General features: G+C 65.5%; 1 protein-coding gene across 7 annotated transcripts; it reads left to right on the forward strand.

Annotated features, from left to right (window-relative positions):
- The first annotated feature begins 6,148 nt into the window (after positions 1–6,148).
- Positions 6,149–19,150, forward strand: ZBTB21 (zinc finger and BTB domain containing 21). Of its 7 annotated transcripts, XM_055127172.1 has the most exons (4): positions 6,149–6,274; positions 10,542–10,605; positions 13,977–15,533; positions 16,134–19,150. In XM_055127172.1, exons 3-4 carry the CDS (start codon positions 13,985–13,987, stop codon positions 17,192–17,194), a joined length of 2,610 nt encoding a protein of 869 aa, XP_054983147.1. In that variant the 5' UTR covers positions 6,149–6,274; positions 10,542–10,605; positions 13,977–13,984; the 3' UTR covers positions 17,195–19,150. The 7 variants fall into 7 exon arrangements, with proteins under 7 accessions (XP_054983147.1, XP_054983141.1, XP_054983143.1 ...); XM_055127166.1 differs by having other exon boundaries at positions 13,977–19,150; XM_055127168.1 differs by lacking the exon at positions 6,149–6,274 and adding an exon at positions 6,697–7,007 and having other exon boundaries at positions 13,977–19,150.
- The last annotated feature ends 4,919 nt before the right edge of the window (positions 19,151–24,069 follow it).

A 24,069-nucleotide genomic window follows, 5' to 3' on the forward strand; every position in this document is an offset into this window, starting at 1 on the left:
GCGAAGCCCCCGGCATGCTGCAGGTCGCCCACCAGCTGCACTCCACACCCTCTCCCTGCTGCCCGCTGCCCACAGCAGGCCCACAACACCCACTTTCCCCACTTGTGTCAGACGTGGCCCCCACAGACGGCCTTCTGAGGAACAACTCCTCTCAAGGTGTGGTGCCCGCAGTGCCCACCGGAGGTCTGACTCTTCACTCTCAACACAGTCCCACCCACGACTGCGCCGGGTTCTCCCAGGGCTGTTCCTGCCTCTGGAAAGACCCCCAGCAGAGCGAGCCCTCCCTGCGGTGCCGGCACACGGCTTTCTAAGAGCCCCTCTCGGGAAAACGGGCGTCCACACTCGGCCCTGAGTAGCTGCCTGCCTGCACGTCCCCCGTGATGCCACGGGACACCTGAGAGTCCTCCGGGAGTCCTCTGTGTGCAGGGCTGACTCCCGCTCTGTGCTCAGGGCTGACTCCCACCTCTGTGCTCAGGGCTGACTCCCACTTCTGTGCTCAGGGCTGACTCCCAGCTCTGTGCTCAGGGATGACTCCCGGCCAGCCTGAGGACCAAGCCCTGGGAGCCCAGCACGGTGACACGCCGGCACCCACATACTGCCGACCGGCTCCCACTCACCGTGTCCTCAGTGGGGGGACCTGGCTCCAGAGGCGGGGTCCTGAGACCGCCACCTCGCCGCTCCCAGGGCCACTCTCAGGACCATCTCTCGGGAATGGCCTATTTTCAAGCGAGCACAGAGTGGGAAGGAGCTCACCGGCCTGTGAGCACTGTTCTCCCTCTTACTCCCCGTCAGCCGTGCGGGCCGGGTCACACGCTGCTCTGGGGCACTGCAGGCCCGGCTGGCTGACAAGGTGCAAATGGCAGAGGCTGGTTCTCGGACCCCAGGTCATGCCATCAAGAAGCTGAAGCCCACAGCCCTGGGACTGCAGGTCCCCACTCAGCATACGGCCCCCCCAGGTGGCGAGAGACCCACCCAATCTGCCTGTGTGTTCCCGAGTCTGGGGGGCTCTGAGCCCGCCCTCCACGCCAGGTGCACTTAGGGGCAGTGATGGCAGCTCCCGGTGGCCTGTGTGTGTGGAGCCGGCGGGTGGCACCTCAGCCCAGCTCTGCCAACGGCTGCGGGACCCCGGCAGCTTTGCCCTGGGTCTCGTCAGGCGGGTCTGGCTGAGGCCTCCTCGGCTGATCAACCCAGTTCCCTGCCGGCTGTGGGGGCCACACTTCCTTACTCGGGCTTGGAGAGGTAGGCGTGGATTCCCAGGACAGAAACCTGCGTTTCAGGGGGCAGTTTGCACGCTGCCACACGGGGCACCTGGTTCTCGGAGCATGTGTGGGGCTGAGCAAGGGGCCGAGTGTGCTTCTGGCCCCTCCCACGGCGGTGGTGCTGGGCTCAGGGGGCTGCTGCGTGTCTTCACAGGCGTGTGAAAGACAGCAACCCCCTTCTCCCTGTGCGGGACCCGGCCCAGGGGGACACGGCGGGCGCAGTGTTGAGGAGCAAGGCTGCGGCGGGCAAGGCCAGAGTCGTGGCGCCCCCCCAAGGGGCCTCTGGGATGAGACGGGCGCATGGCAGGCAGCACTCAGGACCTCCCGTCTCCCGCCCCCCTTCCTGCAGCCCAGGCCAGGCACTCGGGTTCCGTCTGGTCCATCCTGTCACTCCCCTGACAGCTCCCGGGGAGACGTTCAACAGGCCCAGCTGGGGCGCTCGAGATGCACGTGCCCCCACAGGGGAGCCCTCTGGTCCCCTGGGGCCCCAGAGAGGAGTGCCAGGCGCAGGGCGCCATGCCCACCCCTCCCCCATCCCTAAGTGTGAGGCCTGGCGACACGTGCCAGGCTGGGAAGCGAGCGGAGGAATGGGGCCTCTATTTTTAGCAGCAGACACTCCGTGAATGTCACGGAACCAGACAGCGCACCGAATCGATTGAGTCACAATCTGGGGGGTGGGGGCTCCGAGTGGCAAGAACAGATGAAGTCATCTGACCCAGTTCTGGCGGGCGCAGACGCCGCGCTCCCCGAGGTGCCGCCCCTCCCGCTCTCCCGCCTTCTGCCCAGTGGGAGCCGTCCAGGGGGGTGGCTCGGTGGGGGGGGCGCGAGGGCAGAGACAGGCGGCAGAGGAGAGCGGCGAGCACACCCCCAGACGGGACGGGAATGTGCGGCTCCGACTGCTGGTTTCAGTCGGTGACTCACGTCCTGGACCCGCGTCAGCTTCTCCCTCACGAGACGGGCAAGCATGCATTCGGGGAAGGCTCCGGGGCGCAAGCGGAGGGGACGGGAAGGGTGAGGCCAACAGAGACCCCAGCTGGCCCCGGCCGAGGAGGCCTCAGCCAGACCCGCCTGACATAACCAGAGCAAAGCGGCCGGGGTCCCGCAGCCATCGGCAGGGCTGGGCTGAGGTGCCACCCGCCGGCTCCACACACAGAGGCCACCCGGGCTGTAGGGTCAGAAGGCGAGCGCGGGGTAGGGCGCGGGACTGGCACACCGCCCACCCGGCTTCACTCCCTGGCACCCCAGACAGTGCCCTGAACACCACCTGGAGTGATTCCTGAGCAGAGCAGGGCTGGGGGCCGGCCCTGAGTACCGCCGAGGGTCAGAAACAAAACACACTCTCGGGGGTCACCTCCCCACATTCTGGGGCCACGGGTGAAGCCACAGTGCCATGAGAGAGCCCCTGAACCCCAGCTGCTGAGGCCCGAGACCATTTCAGAGCCGGCGCCACCCCCTCCCCCCTCCCGCCCCCTTGTCTGGTTCGAGGAGCTGCTGAGCTCAGCCTGCGAGTCCTGACCTGCCTGGCTGTGCGCCTGGCCCAACAGGGAGCCGGTTCCCGGATGCAGGGACCCTGATTTCTCCCCACAGTGCCCCATGCTGGGCTGTGCTGCTAGCCAGTACTGTGATGCTGATGGGACGGGGGTCAGGAGAGGGGTCGGGGGGGCGTGGGAGTCAGAGGGGTGAGAGAGAGGGGTTCAGAAGGGGTGATGGGGCCGAGGGGGGTCAGAGGGCATGTGGAGGTCAGAGGGGGTGAGAGGCTGCCCTGTGGGGTAGGGATCACCCCTTCACCTCTGACCCCCTCACTCATCAGGCACAGCAGACACCCAGGCCGCTCTGCTTCTCCCCCCTTTCCATTCCCCCCAAACTGCAACCGGAAGCACTGCACACTGTACTTTTGGGGTCCAGGGCTCCCATCACCAGGGCTATACCTGATGCCAGGCCTGAACCCCGCAGGCAGAGGCGCGTGTGGCTGACCCGTGAGGCTGGTAACAGGTGTCGGATGCCCCGGGGTGTGGGCAGCTGAGTACCAGCAGGCTGAGCCTGGCACCTGGGCACTGGGCACTGGCAGCCCGTCCACGGGTGGGAGGGGCCCACAGGCCTTAGCCAGGGGGTCGTGGGGACTGGCAGGCATCAGCAGGAGTAAATGGGGGGCTTGGCCCAGAGGACCCCCAGGCAGGACCCCGCACATTTTTGGGCGGAGGGGAGCTCCGCAGATGCTGGCATGTGGGGTCTGAGCCTACAGGACCTTAGCGCTCCTGGGCCCCAGAGTCAAGGAGGGCCTGACGCCTTCTGCTGTGTGTCTGTTTTTACATCCAGGAGGGAAAGGAAACATTCCATTTACAATGCCTTGTGTGGGACCGGAGAGAGAGGACGGGGGTTAAGGTGCTTGCCTTGCATGCATCTGACCCGGATTCCATCCCTGGCACCACACAGGGTGCCCTGAGCACAAAGTCAGGAGTGGTCCCTGAACACAGCTGGGTGTGGCTAGACCTCTCTCTCTCTCTCTCTCTCTCTCTCTCTCTCTCTCTCTCTCTCTCTCTCTCTCACACACACACACACACACACACACACACAATTATCAGGCGAAAGGGATCATTAGTGGAAAAAGTTTAAGTAGCCCCACTATGGACGGAGAGTGTCATTGCTGGTTCCGCGTGAGGGAAGTCAGGGCTCCAGAGGGTGACCTGACCACCTTTTGCATCTTAAAAGCGTTACCTAGACCAGTGGTGTTCAGTCTTTCTACACCCGTGGGCCAGCACCTGTCTAGCACACGGTCCACAGCAGTAACCAAGGCGGGGGATCTGTAGTTTCAGTTTCAGTCTTTCTACAGCTGTGGGCCAGCACCTGTCCCTGGAGCAGGGGTGGTGCCACCCAGACCAAGCACAGGTGGGCAGAAGGGGCCAGTCTGGAGGCACAGGCGGAAGCAGCAGGCAAAGGCAGCCTGACTTCAGTCAGGGCAGAGGTGCCCATTTCTGGTTCAGACCGCTGGGCGGGGTGGGTCCCAAGAGGCTGAGGTGCCCAGGGTGGACCCAAGGAAGGGGGCGCTGAGAGAGGCCAGATCAAGAGAACGAGGTGGCACCAGCAAGTAGGTGTGAAGATGCTGAGGGGGCGGAACGGGGATGGAAAGTTCCTGCTGACCTGAGCAGGCAGGGCCTTGCAGATGGGAGGACCCCTGTTCCCGCACATCCCGAGGGAGCCACACCCACCAGCAGGAGCTGGAAGAAGGGGTCAGATGGGGGGGTTGCTTTCTCACTCGTGAATGGGGGGGAGCGTGAGCTGCCTTGCTTGGCCTCTTCACAGGCACCCCTCAATGGCTCGGCTTCTTCAAGGCAGGCAGCTCTGCTCCGCGCCACTCAGTTCAAAACAGAGAGATGCCTTCAAAGGCTTTCTATCGCTGCCCTTGACACCGTGTCCCCTGGGTCCACAGTTTTCTAACGGTCAGCCAACACATCTGTTTCACACCGAGTCCTCTCAAAGTTAGGGGAACGAAGAAATGGGTGACAGCGCCGGTAATTCTGGAGAGAGGCTTGCCGGGTTCCTAGACACACACCTCCAACTGTGCAGCCTGCTCTGCCTCTGAAAACTCAGCGTGGGGCCGCAGTTATGGCTCAGTAAGTCGGAAGCCTGCACTGTATGAGGCAGCCCAGGTTCGATCCCCGCGGCCCGCCGGGAACACTCTCTGCGGCAGAGCCAGGAGCAAGCCCTGCGAACCGCGGACGTGCCCCCGCGCCCACGCTCCCTCACGGGAAGAAAGTCTGGAGCCTGGGCGTCCCTGCTAAGCGCTCCCTGGCCCAGGCTTCGGTTCTCTGGTTCGGGAGGAGCCTCCCGTCGTGGTGACGGGCATTTCCCACACGCTCATCCCCTGAGGTGACGGCGCGCCAGGCGGCTTTCCCGCTTGGTGGAAACGCGACACTCGTGCGAGAAACCTGCGCGTGGGTCTCAGGGTGGGACGTGCGGGGCTGTCGAGGCTCCCACAGCCGAGGGCTGGGGGGCGCAGCGACGGGGTGGTAGGGCGTGGGGGGCAGCAGGAGCCAGCAGTGGCATGGGACCCGCGGGCGGTGCACGCGGGGCTGACGGGAAGGGACGGACGTGGGATTGACAGGGCGGCCGCGGGGCTGACCCGGTGGGCGGGCGCAGGGCCGATGGCTGACGGGATGCGGGGCTGACGGGACCCAGGGCTGACGGAACGCGATGCAGGGCTGACGAGGCGTGGGGCTGACGGGCCCCCGGGCACGAGGCTGACAGGGAACGGAGCGGGCGCGGGGCTGACCGGACGCAGGGCGGGCGCGGGGCTGACAGGGTGGGTGCGGGGCGTCGGGGCGCGAGGCAGGTGCGGAGCTGACGGGCTTAGGGGCTGACAGGGCTGACGGGTCGCAGGGTGGACGCATGGCTGACAGGGTGGGCGAGGGGTCGCGGGTGGGGAGCTGACGGGTCGCGGGGCTGTCAGGGCACGGGGAGGGCTGCGGGGCTGACGGGACGCAGGGCGGGCGCGGGACTGACGGCGGGCGCGGGAAGGGGCTGGCGGGACGAGGGCCGGGCTTGGGGCTGACGGGGCTGACAGGACGCGGGGCGGGCGCGGGGCTGACGGGACACGGGGCTGACAGGACGCGGGGCGGGCGCGGGGCTGACGGGTGGGCGGGCGCAGGGCTGACGGGACGCGGGGCGGGCGCGGGGCTGACAGGACGTGGACTGACGGGGCGCCGGGCGGGCGCGGGGCTGACTGGGCGGCAGCGGGCGGCGAGGGCCGGGCGCGGACGCGGGGCGGAAGCGCCCGCCTGGCCCCGCCCCGGCCCCGCCCCCAGCGGCGCGCGCCGCCCTCGGCCCGCCCCCCGGCGCCCGGCGGCCAATCCCCGCGCGGCGCACGTGACGAGCGCTGCCTGCGATGACCTCATCCCTGGTGTGGGATGACGTCAAATTCAAGATGGATGGAATCACAGCGGCAGCGGCGGCTGCGGCGCGCGCGAGCCGAGTGTGAGCCGAGCGGGGCCCGGCGTCCGCCTCGGGGCTGAAGGCCGGTGAGTAACTGTCACGCCCCTCGCCCTCGGGGATCCGCGGGGCACCGGGCCGGGCCGCGGCCGCCCCGCCAAAGGCGGCCTTTCCTGACGTAACTCTGAGGTGATTTCTCGCCGCTTTTTTCTCGCCACCCGCGGGGCTGCGGGCGCCGGGCGCGTCTGCGCGTGCGCGGGGCCCCGGCGCCCACCGCGCATGCCCCGCGCGCCCACGTCGCCGATTGTGCCTTCACACTGCGCATGCTCCGTGCCCGCACTGGGCCTCGCCTCGCGCACGGCGCATGCGCGATGCCCTCACTGGGCTTCCCTGGCCGCGGCCGGGTCCCCCACGGGGGGCTGCCCCGGCCGGCAGCGTCCGCTCGCGGCCCGGCCAGCGCCCCGGGAGCGGCTGCGCGGCGCCCCCGGCCCGACCCCGACGCCCGGGCCCCGAGCGCGCCGTGACCCTCTCCCCGGCCCCCGAGAGCCGGGACGGACGGCGCGGGTCCCCCCGCGGGAAGCCCCCGGCCCCAGCCTGCGGCCCGGCCGTCCGGGGACCCCCCGGGCCGGACCCCCGTTGCCACGTCGGGTCCGGACCCCGCCCCCGGGGCTCCCGCCGGGGGGTCCCGCGCCCGCCCGGCCCGCCCCCCTGCAGGCCCGGGGCTGCAGCGTCCGGTGATCGCCGGGTGACCCTGAGTCACCGCCCCCCCCGCCCCCCCGCGCGGACCCCCGCAGGGCGCCGAGGGGCCCGGGAGAGGTGCTGGTGCGTGCCGGACCCCCATAGCGAGGTGCAGGGCAGGGGCCCGGGGGTCCCAGGCGTCACCTCACGCCTAGTTCATTTCCGTGACCTCCGGCACCGTTTGTCATGTGGGGGCCGATTCCTGGGGAAATGAGAGTGGGGAAGGCTGGAACCCCGGGCCGGGGGCGGTCTGGGGGGCTGTCTGAGCTGGCCCTGGGTGGGAGCCTGGGGCGCGCAGACCCGGGAGGGCGGGAGGGGAGGTGGCACGGGGCGCGGCCGGCCTGGGGATGGAAGTGGTCGGGGGTACCACGGAGACCCGGTCCCGGCACAGGCCCGGCAGGCGGACCCGGGCAACTGTGTGGTCACCACCCTCCGGAGGGAAGATGTCGCGCCGCGTGGGGTCCCACCCGGGCTCCGGCGACTCAGCCCTGGGTGAGCGCGTGCTCACTGCCAGGAGACACGCGTGGTGGTGGGTTCCCAGCAGTGCCCGTCTGGGCCGCGGGCGAGTGACGTCTGCAGGGAAGCCTCCTCCAGCCGCCAGCCCACGGGAGGAGGGCAGAGAGCACGGTGGCAGGGCCCATCCCGGCAGAGGGTGCACCGGCCTGGAGGGGACTCGCACCCCGGAAACCTGTGGGAGCAGGCAGCGGAGGGCCGGCTTCCTGCAGGGAACCGAGTCGCAGCGCCCAGTCTCCACTCTGACAGGGTGGCAGGGTGCAGAGAAGCCAGCGTGGGCACCGCCTGGGGACCCCACACGTCCCCCCATCCCCCCTCACTGCGCAGTGGAGAACGGGGCCCTCCCTGTTTGCACATTGTCAGGCACGGAGGTGGCCGTCAGCATCGGCCACACTCAGGTACTCTCCGTGGTTCTGGGACCTGGAGTCCAGGCAGAGACCCCCCTGCTGTGTGCCAGTGGCCCTGCTCCTGGGTCCTCGTGGCCACACTGCTGGCGTCTGCCCCGCCTCCTCGCAAGGACACAGGGTCTGCCTAGGTCAGGAGCCACCTCAAAACCTTGCGTCCCTTGTGTCACTTGAATTACTTGTCATTCGGTAGCTCATGGATTTGCTCGCGTGGGTGCCAGTAATGTCTCCATTCATCCCTGTCGCGTGCTAGTGCAGCCCAATGACGTCCGCTCACTCCTTATGTCACCTTCATTATTTCTTCAGGGGCCTCATCTCTGAACCGTTTCTCTTCTCGGGTGCTGGGGACCCGGGCAGTGTGGAGTCTCGGGCAGGGGGTCCTGTCCAGCCCTTGATGGGCTCAGCAGAGGAGTTAGAACTGGAGGCCGTGATGGTTCGGCTGGGGGCGAGGGGTCTGGGTCCTTTCAGGTCAGGGCTAGGAGAGCAAGGGGTACAGTGGGGTCCCCGAGAGAAGGCGCCTGGGGCTGCTAAGGGAGGGCAGACCTGCTGAGCACAGAGGCCCTTGGGGTCGACAGCCATTGCTGTTATAGTTTTGTCTTCCCGCCACGCCGGGGTTTCATCCCGGCCCCCCACCCCATGTCCCTGCCCCCCTCGCGGCCCGAGCAACCCGCCTGTCACCATGCCCTGTGGTTCCTGTCGCACAGCCCCACTTCTCAGCACAGACATAAACAAACATGTCTTTGTTTATCACTTGCTGGACCTCTGCATCGTGAGGGCCTTGTGGGCCTGTGTCAGCCGCCCCTTGGTCTCAGTGCTTGGGAGACCTCAGTGGGAGCTGTGCATCCATGACGTGCTTCACGCATGCTTAGCGAGCTGCCCTGCATGTACCGCCCTGCGTGTGCCACCCTGTGTGTGCTGCTCTGCATGTGCTGCCTGAGTGTGCCACCCTGCATATGCTGCTCAGCGTGTTCTGCCCTGTGTGTACCCCACTGAGTGTGCTGTTTGGTACATCCTACCCTGCGGGCCGCTCTGCACGTGCTTTGGGCTGGCTCACATTGCTTTGGGCCCTTCAGCTGTAGGCACAGCCCTGTGGTCTCTGGAACTGGAAAGGGAAGGTCTTGTACAGCTTGAGTCGCGGTGAGGCGTAAGGCACTGCTGGGGCTGGGCACTGGAGGGACAGGACCACAGTGAGGCCCGAGGTCAGCAGTGGCCCCGCACGTCCAGCCACCCGGTCCTTCCTGGACTGCGGGGAGCTGACGCGAGGCCTGGGGCCCTGGGCACTGTCCCTGCCGCAGCTCTGACCTGCGCAGGTGGAGCCCTCGGTGGGGGAGCGGGCGAGCTTTGAAATCTGAGCGGCGATGGCTGCTGGATACCACATTGTCACCCAGGGCTCCAAGATAAGGCCGTGCCCAGCCGACTTCCTGTCAACCATCCCAGATCAGGAGAGACGGCCGGGTGCAGGCCTCCCCTGCCCAGTGGCATGGTTCAGGGTGGCCCGGCTGACCCTGTAAGGGCCTTGTGGCCTGCCCTAGCTCGGGACGATCCGGGCCTCTGGTGCCCGCCTGTCTTTGAGACTTGACTGGTTCCTCCTCACCTGCCTTCCTCAGCCCCTCGTGAGCTCCCGGGTGTCCCCATCAGCCGCCCTGAGCCCCACGCCCTCTGCTTCCGTCCCCCTGAATGCCGGGGTTCCGGTGCTGCTGCCCCACCTGCATGCCCTTAACAGTCTGAAGTCCCCGCAGTGATCATGTCGTCATGGGAATGCTTCGAGGCGGGGGGGCGCTCCAAGTGTCAGGGTGCAGGCTGTGCCTCCCAGGGCCCTGAGCACCACTGAGAGCAGCTCCTGGGCAGCAGGCAGGCTCTGGGTGGGGCCCACGCCAAAAAAGGAAAGGAAGACAGCATTGAATCAGTTTCTTCTGAGACATGGCTTCCCCACCCCTCTGAGCATTTATGGTCTGAGATAATTTTCTGGAGTCTGGCTGCGGAGGGCTTTGTGGTGGAGCAGTGGATGGGCTGGGGCAGGCCTCCTGCAGCGCTCGGCCCTGGGCCTGTGGCAGGCGCTCTGAAAAGCGCCCAGCAGGAGGGCAGAGTGGAGCCCGGGGGTACTGTGAGGGCCACGTGAGTGCCGATGTCCCACGTCCCACGAACCTCCCTCCCACGTGGTGGGTGCTGGTCTCCCCGGGCGTACATGCGTGTGTGTGTGTGTGTGTGTGTGTGTGTGTGTGTTTGCGCGCGCACACGTGCTCCTGGAGAAGCCGCCGCCGGGCCTGCGGGAGCCTGTGGGACAGGAAGAGAGGAAGGAAGTAGGGTCTGCCTCGCCATGTAGGAGGTGTCCTGTGCACCAGGGGCTCCTGCTCGTGGCGGCCCTTGTGCCGTGTGAGCATCCTCCGAGTGTGTGTGTGTGTGTGTGTGTGTGTGTTGGGAGGGCAGTCCTCTGTGTGTGTGTGTGTGTGTGTGTGTGTGTGTGTGTTGGGGGGGCAGTCCTCTGTGTGTGTGTCTGTGTGTGTGTGTGTCTGTGTGTGTGTGTGTGTGTGTTGTGGGGGGGAGTCCTGTTTATAACGGTGGAGAATGCGCGCAGAAGGCGAGTGCGCTTTACAGAGTTGCAGCCCAGCAGCGGCCCGGCCAGGGCTGGGGCAGAGGTGAGGGCGGAAGCCTTCCCCTGCAGCTGCGGTGTGAATCTTACACGTCTCTCTCGACCTTTCAGGAAACAAGATGAACTAGACGCGCCTCGGCAGGATCTGCAAGAGCCGTATGCGAGGACCCACGTGGTGAGCCGCCGCCCCGCTTCCGAGTCTGGGTTTCCTGGGGCTGCCTCCAGCTCCTCCTGTCGGCCCTCCCGGGCCAGGTGGGCAGGGCAAGGAGCAGTAGTGTGGGCCACAGTGCTTGTCACAGTGTGCTCCGTCCCTGCCCCGCCGCCTGTTGCCAGGGGTCCCGGGGCATCAGGGCAAACTGAGGCATGAGAAGCTGGCACGCCCCGTGGGCAGCTGTCCCCCTCCCCCGTCCTGCTGCCTGATCCCGTTCCCGACAGCCCTGGCGACATGGGCCTTTACCTGTGCTCGTGACGTGACACTTTCTCTGGTCATACTACACGCCTGGAGAGAGGGTCGTGGGCAGCTGGGAAGGGGCCGTTGTTTGCAAACACTGGTAACTGGCTGGGGGTGGGCGTGAGAGAGAGGAGTGAGACCCTCCCCCCCACACACGGGTCAGGAGCGTGGCTGTGGTCTGTCTCCGGCTGCCGGGGGGAGGGCCGCTCCCCTCGCCCACCCAGCATGGCGCCGGCTCTCTCTGCGCCGGGACACGTTCTGGCCTGGGAGTGCCCTTCGCCCCTCCTCCGCCCCCAGAAGCCTTCCCTGACCTTCCTCCCCGCTGGCTTCAGGCTCACCTGGTGCTGAGCCCACTGGAGCGTGCGGGCAGAGTGTCTGCTGACAGCCCACGCACAGGCCCGTGCTAGGCAGGGGACACTGGGCGCCTGTAGCAACACTGGGGGGAGCCCGTGTGACCCAGACAGACCCTGGCGCTGGGCAGGGCTCACCTGAGGTTACTCGGCAGCCCAGCTAGGGGCTGGCTCGAGTTGGAGTGGGCGGTCTCAGCTCTGCGCCTTCCTGTCTGCAGCCTTGAGCGAGCACGCAGCTCCTGCCTCGGTTTCCTCTGTGCATGAGGGTGCTGCAGGCCAGCCAGTGGCCACCAAAGGCTCACAGCGGACTCGGGGCTTCTGCCGTGGGGGTCAGGCTTGTGGGTGCTCAGTGGAGGGTCAGTGTGGTCACCCTCTGAAACCCCAGCAGGGTCTCAGCACAGAGAGTGCGGGGGTCGCTGGCTGCGCCTACACGCGACTCTTGCCCCGTAGTGAGAGCCAAGGTTCCCTACTCATAGCGACTGAGAGCAGCAGGAGACGCTTGGCAGCTCGGGGCCAGCGGGTGCTGCTGCGGGCTTGGGGCACAGCCTCGCGGGCTTGTCTCCGCTGGGCCCTCTGCCCGTGCCTGTGGTTTCAGGTTCCCTCGTGTCCCTCCTAGTTTGGGTTCCCAAGAGCCAGCCCTGAGACAGGGATCAGGCACAGACATGTACCTGGGAAATGTCCCAGGAAGCCCGAGAACTGGTGGGAGAAGCCGGGGGGTGCCTGTTGGCGCCCCTCACGGTGGCACTCGTGTGTGCCTGCCCGCAGGGGCCATCCAGGTGAGTCCCCGAACCACTCCCCCACTGTCCTTGTCTTCCAAGAGGACCCTGGGAGGTGGGGGCGTCCTTCTCTCCCGCCGTCTCTGCCGCCAGGGTGATGCTGCAAACCTGGCGGCGCTGGGTGACCACTGATGGCCTTACACAGGGCCAGGACCCCGGGACCCCACGGCCCCTTAGGACTGTTCACACAGGGCTGGAAGGTTCTGAGTTTCACTCTGAAATGAGCGTGTGCTTTCCGACGGTTGGCGCTGTCCGTACCCAGGTCCCGTAGGGTATTCTCCGTGGGAAGGGGCCTGCGTGAGGGAGGCCTGAGCCCCTGCTCCAGGGGGTTCTGTCCAGATCCCTGTCCTGGTCCACAGCCCCGCCCCCCCCCATCTCCAGCTCCTGTGCCCCAGCAGTGACCTGGGAGTGACCTGGCCGCGCCCAGCTTCCCCTCCCCCCACTCCTGTCCGTGGTGCCTTCTAGCTGCCAAACCAGGCAGTGAGTGACTGTGACTCCAGCCACTGCCTTGACTTGATCTCAGGACCCCCGCCCCCGTCCCTCGTGCTTGGGCCGCGACAGGGAACTCTCCCGGGCGCCCCACAGCCCAGTCCTGCACGGCCCCTTCCTGCACGGGAAGTGCCGGTTCCGTTTGTCCCTGCGGGGCGGCCTTGTGTTCGCCGGAAGGCTGAGCAGCCGGCCTCACGCTGTCCGCACTCCCCAGGGCGGGCGGCCCCACACCCTCCTCTCCCAGTCCGAGGAGACCTGGGTTCCCACAGGCTGCATAGCAGGGTCAAGGCAGGGGTGGACACCGCCCAGCAAGAATGGGAGGGCCTTGGTCAGGCTGTCCAGTGGGGACATTGGACTCGCAGCTGGACCACCGGGGGCTGCGTGAAGCTGAGAGAGCGGCAGGGCCTGGCCCGGCCCGGCCCGTGTGCAGCAGCTGAGCCGCTCGCTCCCTCTCCGGAAGGACCTGGACACTGGCTGGCCAGGAGAAGCTGGGCAGGGCACCAGCCGCCAGCTCTTGAAGGGGCCCCACTTTCCCCAGCCTTGCTATGCGGCCGTCGGTGTCAGGAACACAGAGTCCCGCCTGAAGCCAGAGGCCTTCCTGAGCTGGCTGGGGGCCCAGGGGAGACCCTTGCTGCCCCCGGCCCGGGCAGAGGTCCTGGAGACCTGTCCTCCTCAGTCACCGGGGCTCCTCTGATGCGGGCCGACGGCAGAGTGCGTGCCTGTGTGCCCATGGCCTGAGCGAGGCCAGCAGCCAGCCAGCAGAGGGCAGGGGGCACCACCCAGTCCCGCCTGCCCTTGGCCACTAGGCCTTGTCTGCCCTGTGACGGGATGAGAGTTCGGAGCAGATGCAGCTGGGCTGCCTTCACATAGACCTGGGAGCAGTGGCGTTGTGGTCCAGGCCTCTGTGGCAGCGTGCCTGGGGGAGGGAGCACCACCAGCTGGCAGGGTGTCCATGGGGTACAAGAGGCGTCCTCTGGCCCAGCAGCCACGCGAGGCTGAGCAGTTCCCACGGCCTCTCCCTTTTCCGCTTCTCCCAGTTCCTGAGGCTGCAGGAGCTGCAGGGCACCAGCCGCCGGCGCTGGCGGACGACGGGGGTGTGTTTGCGTCTCTCCCGGAGTCAGACTGTTTCCCTTCAGAATTGACAGGGGGAGGGCGGGGGGCTCCCAGTGGCATCTCAGTGAATGAGGGCTCTGTCCAAGTGACCTGGCTCATGGTCCAAGTGTGGAGTGGACAAGGGGCCCACTGCACAAGTGTGGGGTATGGCGTGGACAAGGGTTCCATGGCGCAGTGTGAGGCATGGTGTGGACAGGGGGCCCGTGGCACACCCCTTTGCATTCAGTACTCCTCCTAGCGCACCCTCTTCCTGGGGGGAGGGGGCGGTGCCAGGTCTGCGGTCTTGGTTCCGAAAGCTCCTTCTTCGTGGGTGGGGGGTGGCCTGCCGGGAGGGGCTCCCCCTCACTCGCCCGCCTCTGTCTTCCAGCGCCCGCCATGGAGGGCCTGCTGCACTACATCAACCCCGCGCACGCCATCTCGCTGCTGAGTGCGCTCAACGAAGAGCGCCTCAAGGGGCAGCTGTGCGACGTGCTGCTCATCGTGGGCGACCAGAAGTTCCGCGCACACAAGAACGTGCTGGCCGCCAGCAGCGAGTACTTCCAGAGCCTCTTCGCCAGCAAGGAGAGCGCGGCCCAGAGCGTGTTCCAGCTGGACTTCTGCGAGCCCGACACCTTCGACCACGTCCTCAACTACATGTACTCGTCGTCGCTGTTCGTGGAGCGGGGCGGGCTGGCGGCCGTGCAGGAGCTGGGCTACAGCCTGGGCATCTCCTTCCTCACCAACATCGTCTCCCGGACCCCACAGGCCCCCTTCCCGCTCTGCCCCGGCCGGAGGGCGGCGCTGGCGGACGACGAGGACAGCGGCGCCCAGAAGAGAAGTGTCATCGTGTGTCAGGGCAGGAGTGAGGCCCCCGGCCACGCGGCCAATCCTGGCGCGGCCGAGGTGGGCCCCGGCCACCGACCCTCCCCCAGCGGGGCGGCCAAGCTCGGCGGCGGGCCACCCCAGGGCCCGGCGCCCGGGGACCCGCCGTGTGCTGTGGCCTCGCCCGAGCGCCCCACCTCGGCCTACCCCAAGGTCCTGGAGCACGCGGGCCCCGCGGAGGAGCCTGGTCGGGGCAGCCCCCTGAGACGGGCCCCGGCCGGGCTCGACAGAGAGGCGGCGCCTGAGAAGCAGGGGGCCGGCGGGCCGCTCCCCAAAGGCAGAGCGCTCGAGCTGGCCCTGCGGAGGCCGCGCCCCCCCGTGCCGCCTCTGCGGAGCGCATCCGAGACGCCCTACCTGCTGACGGAGACGGGCCGGGGCAGCGGCACGGCCGAGGACAGGAACCTGCTGTACTACTCCAAGCTGGGGCTGGTGATCCCGTCCCCGGGCACCAACCCCGGCAGCCAGAGCATCGACCGGAGCGGCCCGCTGGTCAAGAGCTTGCTCCGGCGCTCCCTGTCCATGGACAGCCAGGTGCCTGTCTACTCGCCCGCCATCGAGCTGAAGCCTTCCCCGGGCGTGCCCGCCGCCCTGGGGGACACGCCGGCCACCGTGCGGTGCAGCCCAGCGCAAAAGGCCGCCTTCCCAGAGTGCGCCGAGAGCGCGGGCGTGGACGCGCGGGCCCCGGCCCCCCAGCCGCACCGCCTCCGCTCCTTCAGTGCCTCCCAGTCCACGGAGAGGGAGGCCCCGCCGGCCTCCGAGGTGCCCATCAAGACGGAGCCCCGCAGCCCGCTCTCAGACCCCTCCGACATTATCCGAGTCACCGTGGGCGACGTGGCGGCTGCCGGCACCAGAGACCTCGCTCTGAAGACGGAGGACAACCCCAAGGCCATGAGCAGGCTGCCCGCCAAGAGGAGGTTCCAGGCTGACCGCCGGCTGCCGCTGAAGAAGCTGCGGGCGGACGGCCACGGCTCCCCCGCGTCCGCAGAGCCCTCGGAGGGGGCCGCCAGCCCGCCTCTCCTCGACGCTGACTTTGCAGAGCCCCATTCGCCTCGAGATGCCTTTGGTGAGTTGGAGGGAGCGAGGCCCAGCAGAAAGTTTAAGTGCAAACACTGCCTTAAGATCTTTAGATCCACCGCCGGCCTTCACCGGCACACTAACATGTACCATAACCCGGAGAAGCCGTACGCCTGTGACATCTGTCACAAGCGCTTCCACACCAACTTCAAAGTGTGGACCCACTGTCAGACCCAACACGGCATAGTGAAGAACCCGTCTCCGGCTGCTAGCTCACATGCCGTCCTGGACGAGCGGTTCCAGAGAAAGCTGATTGACATAGTGAGAGAGCGAGAGATTAAGAAGGCCCTGCTCCTCAAGCTGAGGCGCGCCAGGCCGGGGCCCCCGGGCCCGAGCAGCTCCCCCGCGCCCGCCGTCAAGAGGCCTCTGCGGTCCCGGGCCCGAGGAGCGTACGTGTGCCCGCACTGTGGAAAAGCCCACCGCTTCCTCTCGCAGTTCAAACAGCACGTAAAAATGCACCCGGGCGAGAAGCCCCTCGGCGCCGGGCGCGGGGCCCCGGCCCGGGAGGAGGCGGCGCGGCCCGGCGCGGTCGGCGGCGAGCAGGTTTACGCGTGCCGCCTCTGTAATGCTGCGCTCTCTTCTCTCCTAGAGCAAGGCCCCCACGAGCGCCTGTGCCGGAACGCCGCCGTGTGCCCCTACTGCAGCCTTAGGTTCTTCTCGCCCGAGCTCCGGCGTGAGCACGAGGGCCAGTGCGAGCACAGGAAGCTGACGTGCCTGGAGTGCATGCGCACCTTCAAGTCGGCCTTCAGCATCTGGCGGCACCAGGTGGAGGTGCACAACCAGAACTCCATGGCGCCGCCCGACAGCCTGGATCACAACGGGGAGGCTGCCGCTCCCGTCCCCGCCACCGCCACCACCACCACCGCCACCGCTGCCACCGCGGCGGGCCCTCCGCGGCTACCTGGCCCGCCCAACCACACTGCCACCACCACCGCCGCCAAGGACGACCCAGTCTTCAGCGACTCCTCGGAGCACGTCAACTTCGACTCGGAGGACTCCTGCCTGCCTGAGGACCTCAGCCTCTCCAGGCCGCTCAGGGTCCAGGTGAAGGAGGAGCCGGCCGAGGAGGCAGAGGACGAGACGGTGCCCGCGGCGCCCACAGCGCCCCCCGAGGCCCCCAAGGATGCGGGTGCGGGCGGCAGGGAGCCAGGCCTGTGGCCCTGCGAGAAGTGTGGCAAGGCCTTCCCGGCGGCCAAGCAGCTGGAGCGGCACCAGGAGCTGCTGTGCTCGGTGAAGCCCTTCATCTGCCACGTGTGCAGCAAGGCCTTCCGCACCAACTTCCGCCTCTGGAGCCACTTCCAGTCGCACATGGCCCAGGCCGCCGACGACCCCACCGCGCCCAAGGACCCTGACGCCTGCCCCGGGCCCACCAGCTCGCCCTCGCCCCCACCGCTGCCCCCGCCCCCGCCGCTGCCCAAGATCCAGCCCCTGGAGCCCGACAGCCCCACGGGCTTGCCCGACACCCCGGCCCCCGCCCCTGGCGCCCCCACCGCCGAGAAACTGTTTGTGCCCCAGGAGTCAGACACGCTCTTCTACCACGCCCCGCCACTGTCAGCCATCACCTTCAAGAGACAGTTCATGTGCAAGCTGTGCCACCGCACCTTCAAGACGGCCTTCAGCCTCTGGAGCCACGAGCAGACCCACAACTGAGGCCGGCCCCGGGGGGCCGGGCGGTGGCGGGGGGCCGGGCGCGTGGGACGCTTGCATCTGTGACGCGGGGAATGCTGGGCAAGTATTTCTTCCTTGGGTTCTCTCAGATACTGACCGGTAAGATCTTAGCCATGTTCTCGAGTCCAGACTGCATCAGGAATAAGTGGGGTAGTTGCAGGACTGAGTTAGATCTTAGAATACTCTAGCAATAAGAAAAAAAGAGAAACCTCAACTTGAAAACGTTATCCTGACACTTGATAAAAAAAAAAAAAGATCAAATATTGGGTATTTTGTGGTCACGTAGAAATTTTTTTGTTATATGAGGATTGTGAGGAATTTAAATCAGCAATAGGTTTTTATAAAATAACAGACTTGCTCTTGGGTCATTTACTGTAATTACCGGAGAGAATCTGGGAAATGTAAATCCCCTGATTCCCAGAGCTCGGCCTCTGGGGGAGAAGCGCTGGGCCCCCGCCTTGTCCAGTGGGTGCTGCCGGCCTCTGCCCACCTGGGGGTCCTCCCCGCAGTGTCTGCACTTACAGTTCTCGCACAGCCACTCCACAGCCCAACTCCAGCCTCCCGAGCCTCGCGCTCCGTGGCACCCTCTGCCTTTCCAGAAGGACAGGCCAGCCGCAGGCGTCCCACCGGCTGGGACCTGTGTTCTGTCCCGTCTCGTGGAGGGTTTGCCCGGGAGAAACCCTCCAGTCCTGCCCTGTTCCTGTTTGCACCTGGGGGTCTGAGCGCTGGCACTCGGTGGTGACCAAAAGTCTCTGGGTAGGAGCCATCCTAAGCCCACGGGGGTCTCAGAGGGAAACTCACCAGGGCGGGAACGTCCTTTCCAGAGCCCGTGCCATAGGACAGTGGGGAGGGGGCTTGCTCTGCACGGCTGACCCGGGTTTCAGCGGCAGCACCCCACGTGGTCACCCTGAGCCCCACCAGGAGCTACCCCTGAGAGCATGGCCAGGTGTGGGAGTCCCCACCCCCTAGTGCCCCTCCCTAGGTCCTGATGGGAAGGAGGGCTCCGAGGTGAGGATCCACAGGGCCCGGCCCCCGCCCTCACCTGGTCACTGACGGTGACTGAGGCATCGGCCATCTAGAAAGGAGCCATGGAAACTGGCCTTGGCGTCCTCTAGCACCGGGCGACTTCCAGGGGGCAGGGTGAATTTGACAGAGGAAGGGGAAACAACACAGGTGCCAGTCACTGCTGCTGTCCAGTTCCCGAAAGAAATCCATTTGTCCGAGAGAGAGACAGGCCCGAGCAGGGCTCTGTGTGCGGCTGGCGCTGGGTCCACTCCACTCACTCCCCGAGGCCCACCCCTGCCCCCCGGAGGGCCTTGGCGCTCCGGCAAAGTCAGCTTCCCAAGACTTGAACCTTTAGGCTACATTTCTGAGGATTTTTTCTAATAATGTACATCCGTAAAGACTATTTTTGATCTAAATAGAAGCTCTGCTTACCTGTTAGATTTTTTAAAACTTCCAGTGTTTTTTGTCCTTCGTTCACTCTTTCGTGTAGGCAAGGAACAGAAGATTTCAAGTAAAACTTTCGAACCAAAAACATTTATAACACAGTTGGTTTTCTATTACTTTTTTATACTGTACCTTAAAAGCATTAGACTGAAAGTTTATTTTGGTGGTCAAAAAATTAAATATGCTCCCACTCATGTAACTATTTTAAATGTAAGAGGTAAAATAATAGAAGACGTCAATGGCTTTACTCAGTAAACTTTTTTAAGGAGAGTCGATCTCGGCCAGCAGATGCCTGGTGTAAATCGGAGCTGGCCTTTCATTGTTGCAGCCCCAGTTACTAAAGATATTCTTGTAAATGTTTTTTCTGATTGTAATTAATTTTTGAAGATGTAGAAAGCTTATCCCCGTGTAAGTATTCAGGATGCCTGCCTTTTTTATGCATTTGTGGAAAGAATGTAAGATGTTTTAATATATTCTTTGTTCATCTGAGCTTGTTACTGAATCGTGTCCTTTCTGGGGTGTCCGTGGGAGTGTCAGCCTCATAAATCCCTGGGCTTTTAATCAAAAGAAGCAATCTATGGAGATACAAATATTGTTTGAGAATAAAATCGGGTTCTTACACATCGGCATTTTATCAGCATGTACAACTAGCAGTTCCGGCCCACTGGGTTGGGAGGTAGAGGAGGGGCCCAAGGAAGCTCGAGCTTTCCCGGCAGGCCTGCTTTGGTGGGGGCCTTTGCACTGTCCACATCTGCTGGGCAAGGGGACGGGAGGGAGGGAGGCTGGAGTATCCACCCGCCCAGGCGGCCTTTGTCCCTCCACCTGTGTGTGCGTGCGCGTATGTCTGCGCTCATGTTCACACGTGTGCATGTGTGTGCACACCCGGCCACCGTCTGAGCTTCAGGCAGGAAAGCTCCTGACATCCCCCTCTCATGATGACCCTGCCGTCCACCCCTGCCAGCTTCCTTCCAGGCCGCAGATAGAGCCGGGGAAGCCCCGTCCGCTCTGCCCTCAGCTCCTCTCGGATTCCGCACTCGAAGGTGGTGCCGGGCCTGTCTCAGTCCCTCTGTCTCCCGGCTCCCAGGGGCGGGGCAGTCGGGCAGAGGGGTCCCAGCCCAGCGCTGCCCCCCTCCCCTTAGGCTCATCGGGCACCAAAGCGTTTCACTGTCTTCAGATGGCCCCACTCCAGGCGCTGGGGTCACCTTTGGTTCCGCGCAGACTGTCCGCGGGTCACGTGTGGTCACTGCTGGCCTTCAGAAGGCCGTCATTCCAGACTAATCCGAGACTGCTTCAAAGGGGGCACGGGATAATGCTCGCTTGTGAGGCGGGGCTGTGCGGTTTCCGAACAGAGTGTATTCTGTCACAGGCCCCGGCGGCAGAATCGGGCCATTGTTGGATCTCATTTAGGATTAAAGTCCTCAGAAGTCCCGGCAGAGCAGACTCCGTCTCACAGCAAGCCTGGCCCCTCGGAGGCAGGTCTGTCGCCCGGCCCTTGGCTTAGCTCTTGACTGGAGTGCCTGGCCCCAAGGAATCCGTCCCATCTTCTGAGCCCGTGTCGCATGGGGAGAGTAGAGATGAATAGTGCTTAGAGGACAGCTGTGACACGGAGGGGGCTGCCCAGAAGCCTCTCTCCGCCCCAGCTCTGTCACTCAGCGCCCCTCACGCGCACACGGGCCAGAGTCAAACACGGGACGTCTCTGTCCCGGCAGACTTCCGGGAGGGGTTGCGTGGGACCCCTAACTCCCCCTAAGTCTGGGAGTGTCTGAATTCTAGAGTAACATTTCAGATACTAAATATTTTGACACCCTATATCGCTTTTGGTATCAAATGATATTAAGCCTCCAACATATCTTTCTTTCATTTTTTTTTTTTTTTGGCTTTTGGGTTACACCCGGCGATGCACAGAGATTACTCCTGGCTCCACTCAGGAATCACTCCTGGTGGTGCTTGGGGGACCACATGGGATGCTGGGAATCGAACCCAGGTCGGCCGCGTGCAAGGCAAACGCCCTCCCCGCTGTGCTGTCGCGCAGGCCCTAAGCCTCTCGCCAACCCGAATATGGGGCTCTCCGGATGACGGGGAGCACACCTTCCATTGCTCATTGCTCGAAGACTGAGCTCGCCCTGGGAAGTCTCGGGGTCCTTATCCAGCCCCTCCCCCGCCCCCCCCCCCCCCGCCCTGCCTGGCCCCAGGTTCTGGGCGCCCTCTTCAAAGGGCAGCGTTGCTTCAGGGATGTTGGCAGCTGCTTCTGAAAAACTTAAAAGGAGAAAAAGAAAATAACGAGTGGGAGCAGGAATGGGCGGGCTGGGGGCCAGCTTGGGTAGGAGGTTCTGGGGGGGTGTCCCCGTCTCGGAGGCCCGGGGACGGCCCCTCATTGCTGAGCTCCAGGCTCACAGCTCTGGCTGCAGACAGCCAGATGTCAAGCCGCCCTCCGCAAAGCCAGGAGCTGGGGGGTGGGGGGGAGCCCAGACGGCAGCTCCCATGGGCGCTGCGGGCGGACAGGACACAGCTTCCTGGGCTCAGCACCTCCGGCCGGGGTGCGCCCGACCAGGGCAGGAGGACTGTGGACGCGGGGCTGGGCGTGGGCTGGCCGTGTCCTGGGAAGGCGGCCTCCCCTCGGCACCACACCCATGCTCCTGACCTCCGGCCGCTCAGCCCAGGACACAGGACAGGACTGAGGGCGCAGGGAGGGGCATCCCACCCCCCCTCGCAGCACCTCCTTGCCTTACCCCCCAGCTCCTCAGCTGAGGGCAGGTGCTGTGTGGCCAGCCCCTGTGCCCCCCACCCTGCTCCAGGGGCATCCCTGTTTCTCCGGCTGGAAGGTGGAGTTCACATGGCTGAGAGGGGAGCAGAGAGACGGCCCCCGCAAGCCCTGCTGTCCCCCCCCCTCCGTGTCCCTCCACCCAGAAACGGCACCTCCTCTGCCACATCTCCGAGCCTGGCAAGGCCCGGTGCTCCCCCCAGGACCCCCGCTGCCCGGGCACGATCTCTGGGTCCAGCCAGAAGCTCGAGGATTGGCAGCTTTGCCCATCCCAGTGCCCTGATAACACGCATGAACAAACAATGAAATCACTTATGTATATGTAGATAACCCAAAGAGGAATCCAAAGTGCTATGCTTGGAGTATCACATTCCACTCAAGGGAGAGAAGGAATCTGGAGTTCCGACCTCCATCGATGGTCAAGAATCAGGGACGCTGTCTCGTTTGCCAAGGCATCAAAACTCAGATGGGCTGGACACGTAATGTGATTCAGAGACGACCGCTGGACTAGAGCTGTTACTGACTGGATTCCACGGGACGTCAAAAGACCGCATGGCTGCCCACCAACGAGATGGTCAGACTTCTTCATCAAAACCCTGAATGAATGGTTTGAGGCTCCTCCTTTTCATGGAGCGAGCAGGTACCATTGGGCTACACTAGCACACGACAGGGACAAATGGAGACATTACTGGCACCCGCTCGAGCAAATCCAAGATCAACGGATGACAAGTGATACAAGTGATGTGTGTGTGTGTGTGTGTGTGTGTGTGTGTGTGTGTGTGTGTGTGTAATGCAGACTGGATGCCCCAGAGCGAAGGGCAGAGCTCGGAGACCTCCAGCCTCGCTGTGGCCCCGCCTGCAGCTGCCCCTGAGGTGAGCCGAGTCCCTCCCAGGTCAGGCACCTCGGAGGGGCCCAGCCTGCTTTCTGAGGGGCCAACAGCAGGGCCAGGTTTGGGGAGCCCAGCCCCCCACCCTGTCTGCCCACCCCATCTCCTGGCCCCTGCGTGGGGCTCCCTGCTCTGGGGGCCAGGCCTGCAAACACCCGCTCACCCCCTTCCTCCTTGCGGGCTGACTCCTTCCGCCCAGAGGCGGGGGACGCTCTGGCCTCTCACTCCTGCTAGCCAAGCTGAGGGTCCCGATCCCCTGTGGCCCCAGAACCTTGGCGTCCCCCCTCGAACACCTCCCATGGCCTTGCAGAAGGGAACGGCTTGCGGGGATGTTCCCCTCGGAGGGGACCCCGGGCAGGTTCCGGCCAGGAGCGCCCCCGCAGAGCCCGCCGACCCCTCGCCCGCCTACCAGTGGGTGCCAGGCCCTCTGCGGGCAGTGTGCGCTGCCCTAGCCAGGACACTCAGGAAAGTTGGCCCTGTCGGAGCTTCCCCACTGCCCAGGCACGGGCCTCAGTTCCCCCGGGAGGCGTCCATGGGGGCAAAATGCTGCCCCCCCCCGCAACATCTGGCACCAGAGCCGCCAGGCGGGTGCCAGGCGGGTGTCTCGGGTGTAGCCCAGGACGGGGTGGCAGCGGGGCCGGGACAGGGCCCGAGAGCCTGAGAGGGAGGCATGAGGGGACGGCAGCATGAGTGAATACGTGAATGAATTAGTGAATGAATGAAGGAGCAAATCAGTGAGCCCGTGAACGAGTGTGTGAACGACTGAGATACTGGGAGTGCGTGTGGATGGGGGAGGGAGGGAGTGAGGGAGGGAGGGCTGAGCACGGGTTAGTGAGCGGGAATGCCGCAGACCGTCCTCCTGCCAGGGTCTGGCTGTGCCTCATTCAGCTGCCCCCCCCCCCCCGCCCCGGCAGCCCAGCACCCTTGCGTCCAGTCCCTACAGGCTGTCCCTTCTCTCCTGTGCCCTGTGCTGACCTTGGGCCTCCGTGGGTGTGGGGACTCGGGGTCATGCCGTCAGGGCCAGGCGTGAGCAGGGAGAGCTGGGGTGACCAGCGCCGGCCCTAAACGGGATGACCAGTGGCGCATTCGGGCCTCGGGCCCCACCGCGCTGTATGCTGCCGGCCTCTTCCTGCTGCTGGCCCCTGCCCTGGGCCTCGTGCGGGTCAGGCCCTGTGCGCTTCCATGGCCCGGAGCCGCGGCACTGGACAGCGCCTGCTCTGCCCCGCGGGCTCCTGAGGGCATTTGAGTCCCCCCCCCCCCCCCGCCGACTCCTCACTGTCCACGGGCCCCCGCGTGCCGTGGGAGCAGGGCTCCGTCCGACCCACTCTCCCCTGCCCCTCTCTGGGTGTGGACACGGCCTCGGCCTCGGGGCTGGGAGCCTCCCGTGAGTCTCCGCTGGCCTCTTCCGGCCCTGGCGTGGAAGCCCCGGGTGGGACGCCCTGGGGCCCTCGAGGTCGGGGCCACACACCCTGGGTGGAAGACACGGCGTGGCCGGCCTTCCCCGCCAGCTGGACTCGAGTCTAGCCAGACTCCCGGCGTCCGGCCTCCGGGCTTTCCTGAGGGTGACCGCAGGGAGTCGGCTGGACACCCAGCCCTGTCCTCAAGGTGACTGGCAGGAAGAGCCGAGGGGGGCCGAGAAACCTCGAGTCAACGGCCTGAGAGAAGCGGCCACCGGCCTCCGCCGAGGGTGGGCCCCTGGCCCGGCCAGCCTGCACTCAAGCTGGACTCTCCCTGCCGAGACCGCGGGACCCGGGCTCCGA

Source organism: Sorex araneus, chromosome 2 (assembly GCF_027595985.1).
Source record: "Sorex araneus isolate mSorAra2 chromosome 2, mSorAra2.pri, whole genome shotgun sequence".
NCBI lineage: Eukaryota > Metazoa > Chordata > Mammalia > Eulipotyphla > Soricidae > Sorex > Sorex araneus.

What these genes read in the sequence shown, in the direction of transcription:
- ZBTB21 (XM_055127166.1), top strand. Translation starts at nt 13,985, where the DNA reads ATGGAGGGCCTGCTGCACTACATCAACCCCGCGCACGCCATCTCGCTG.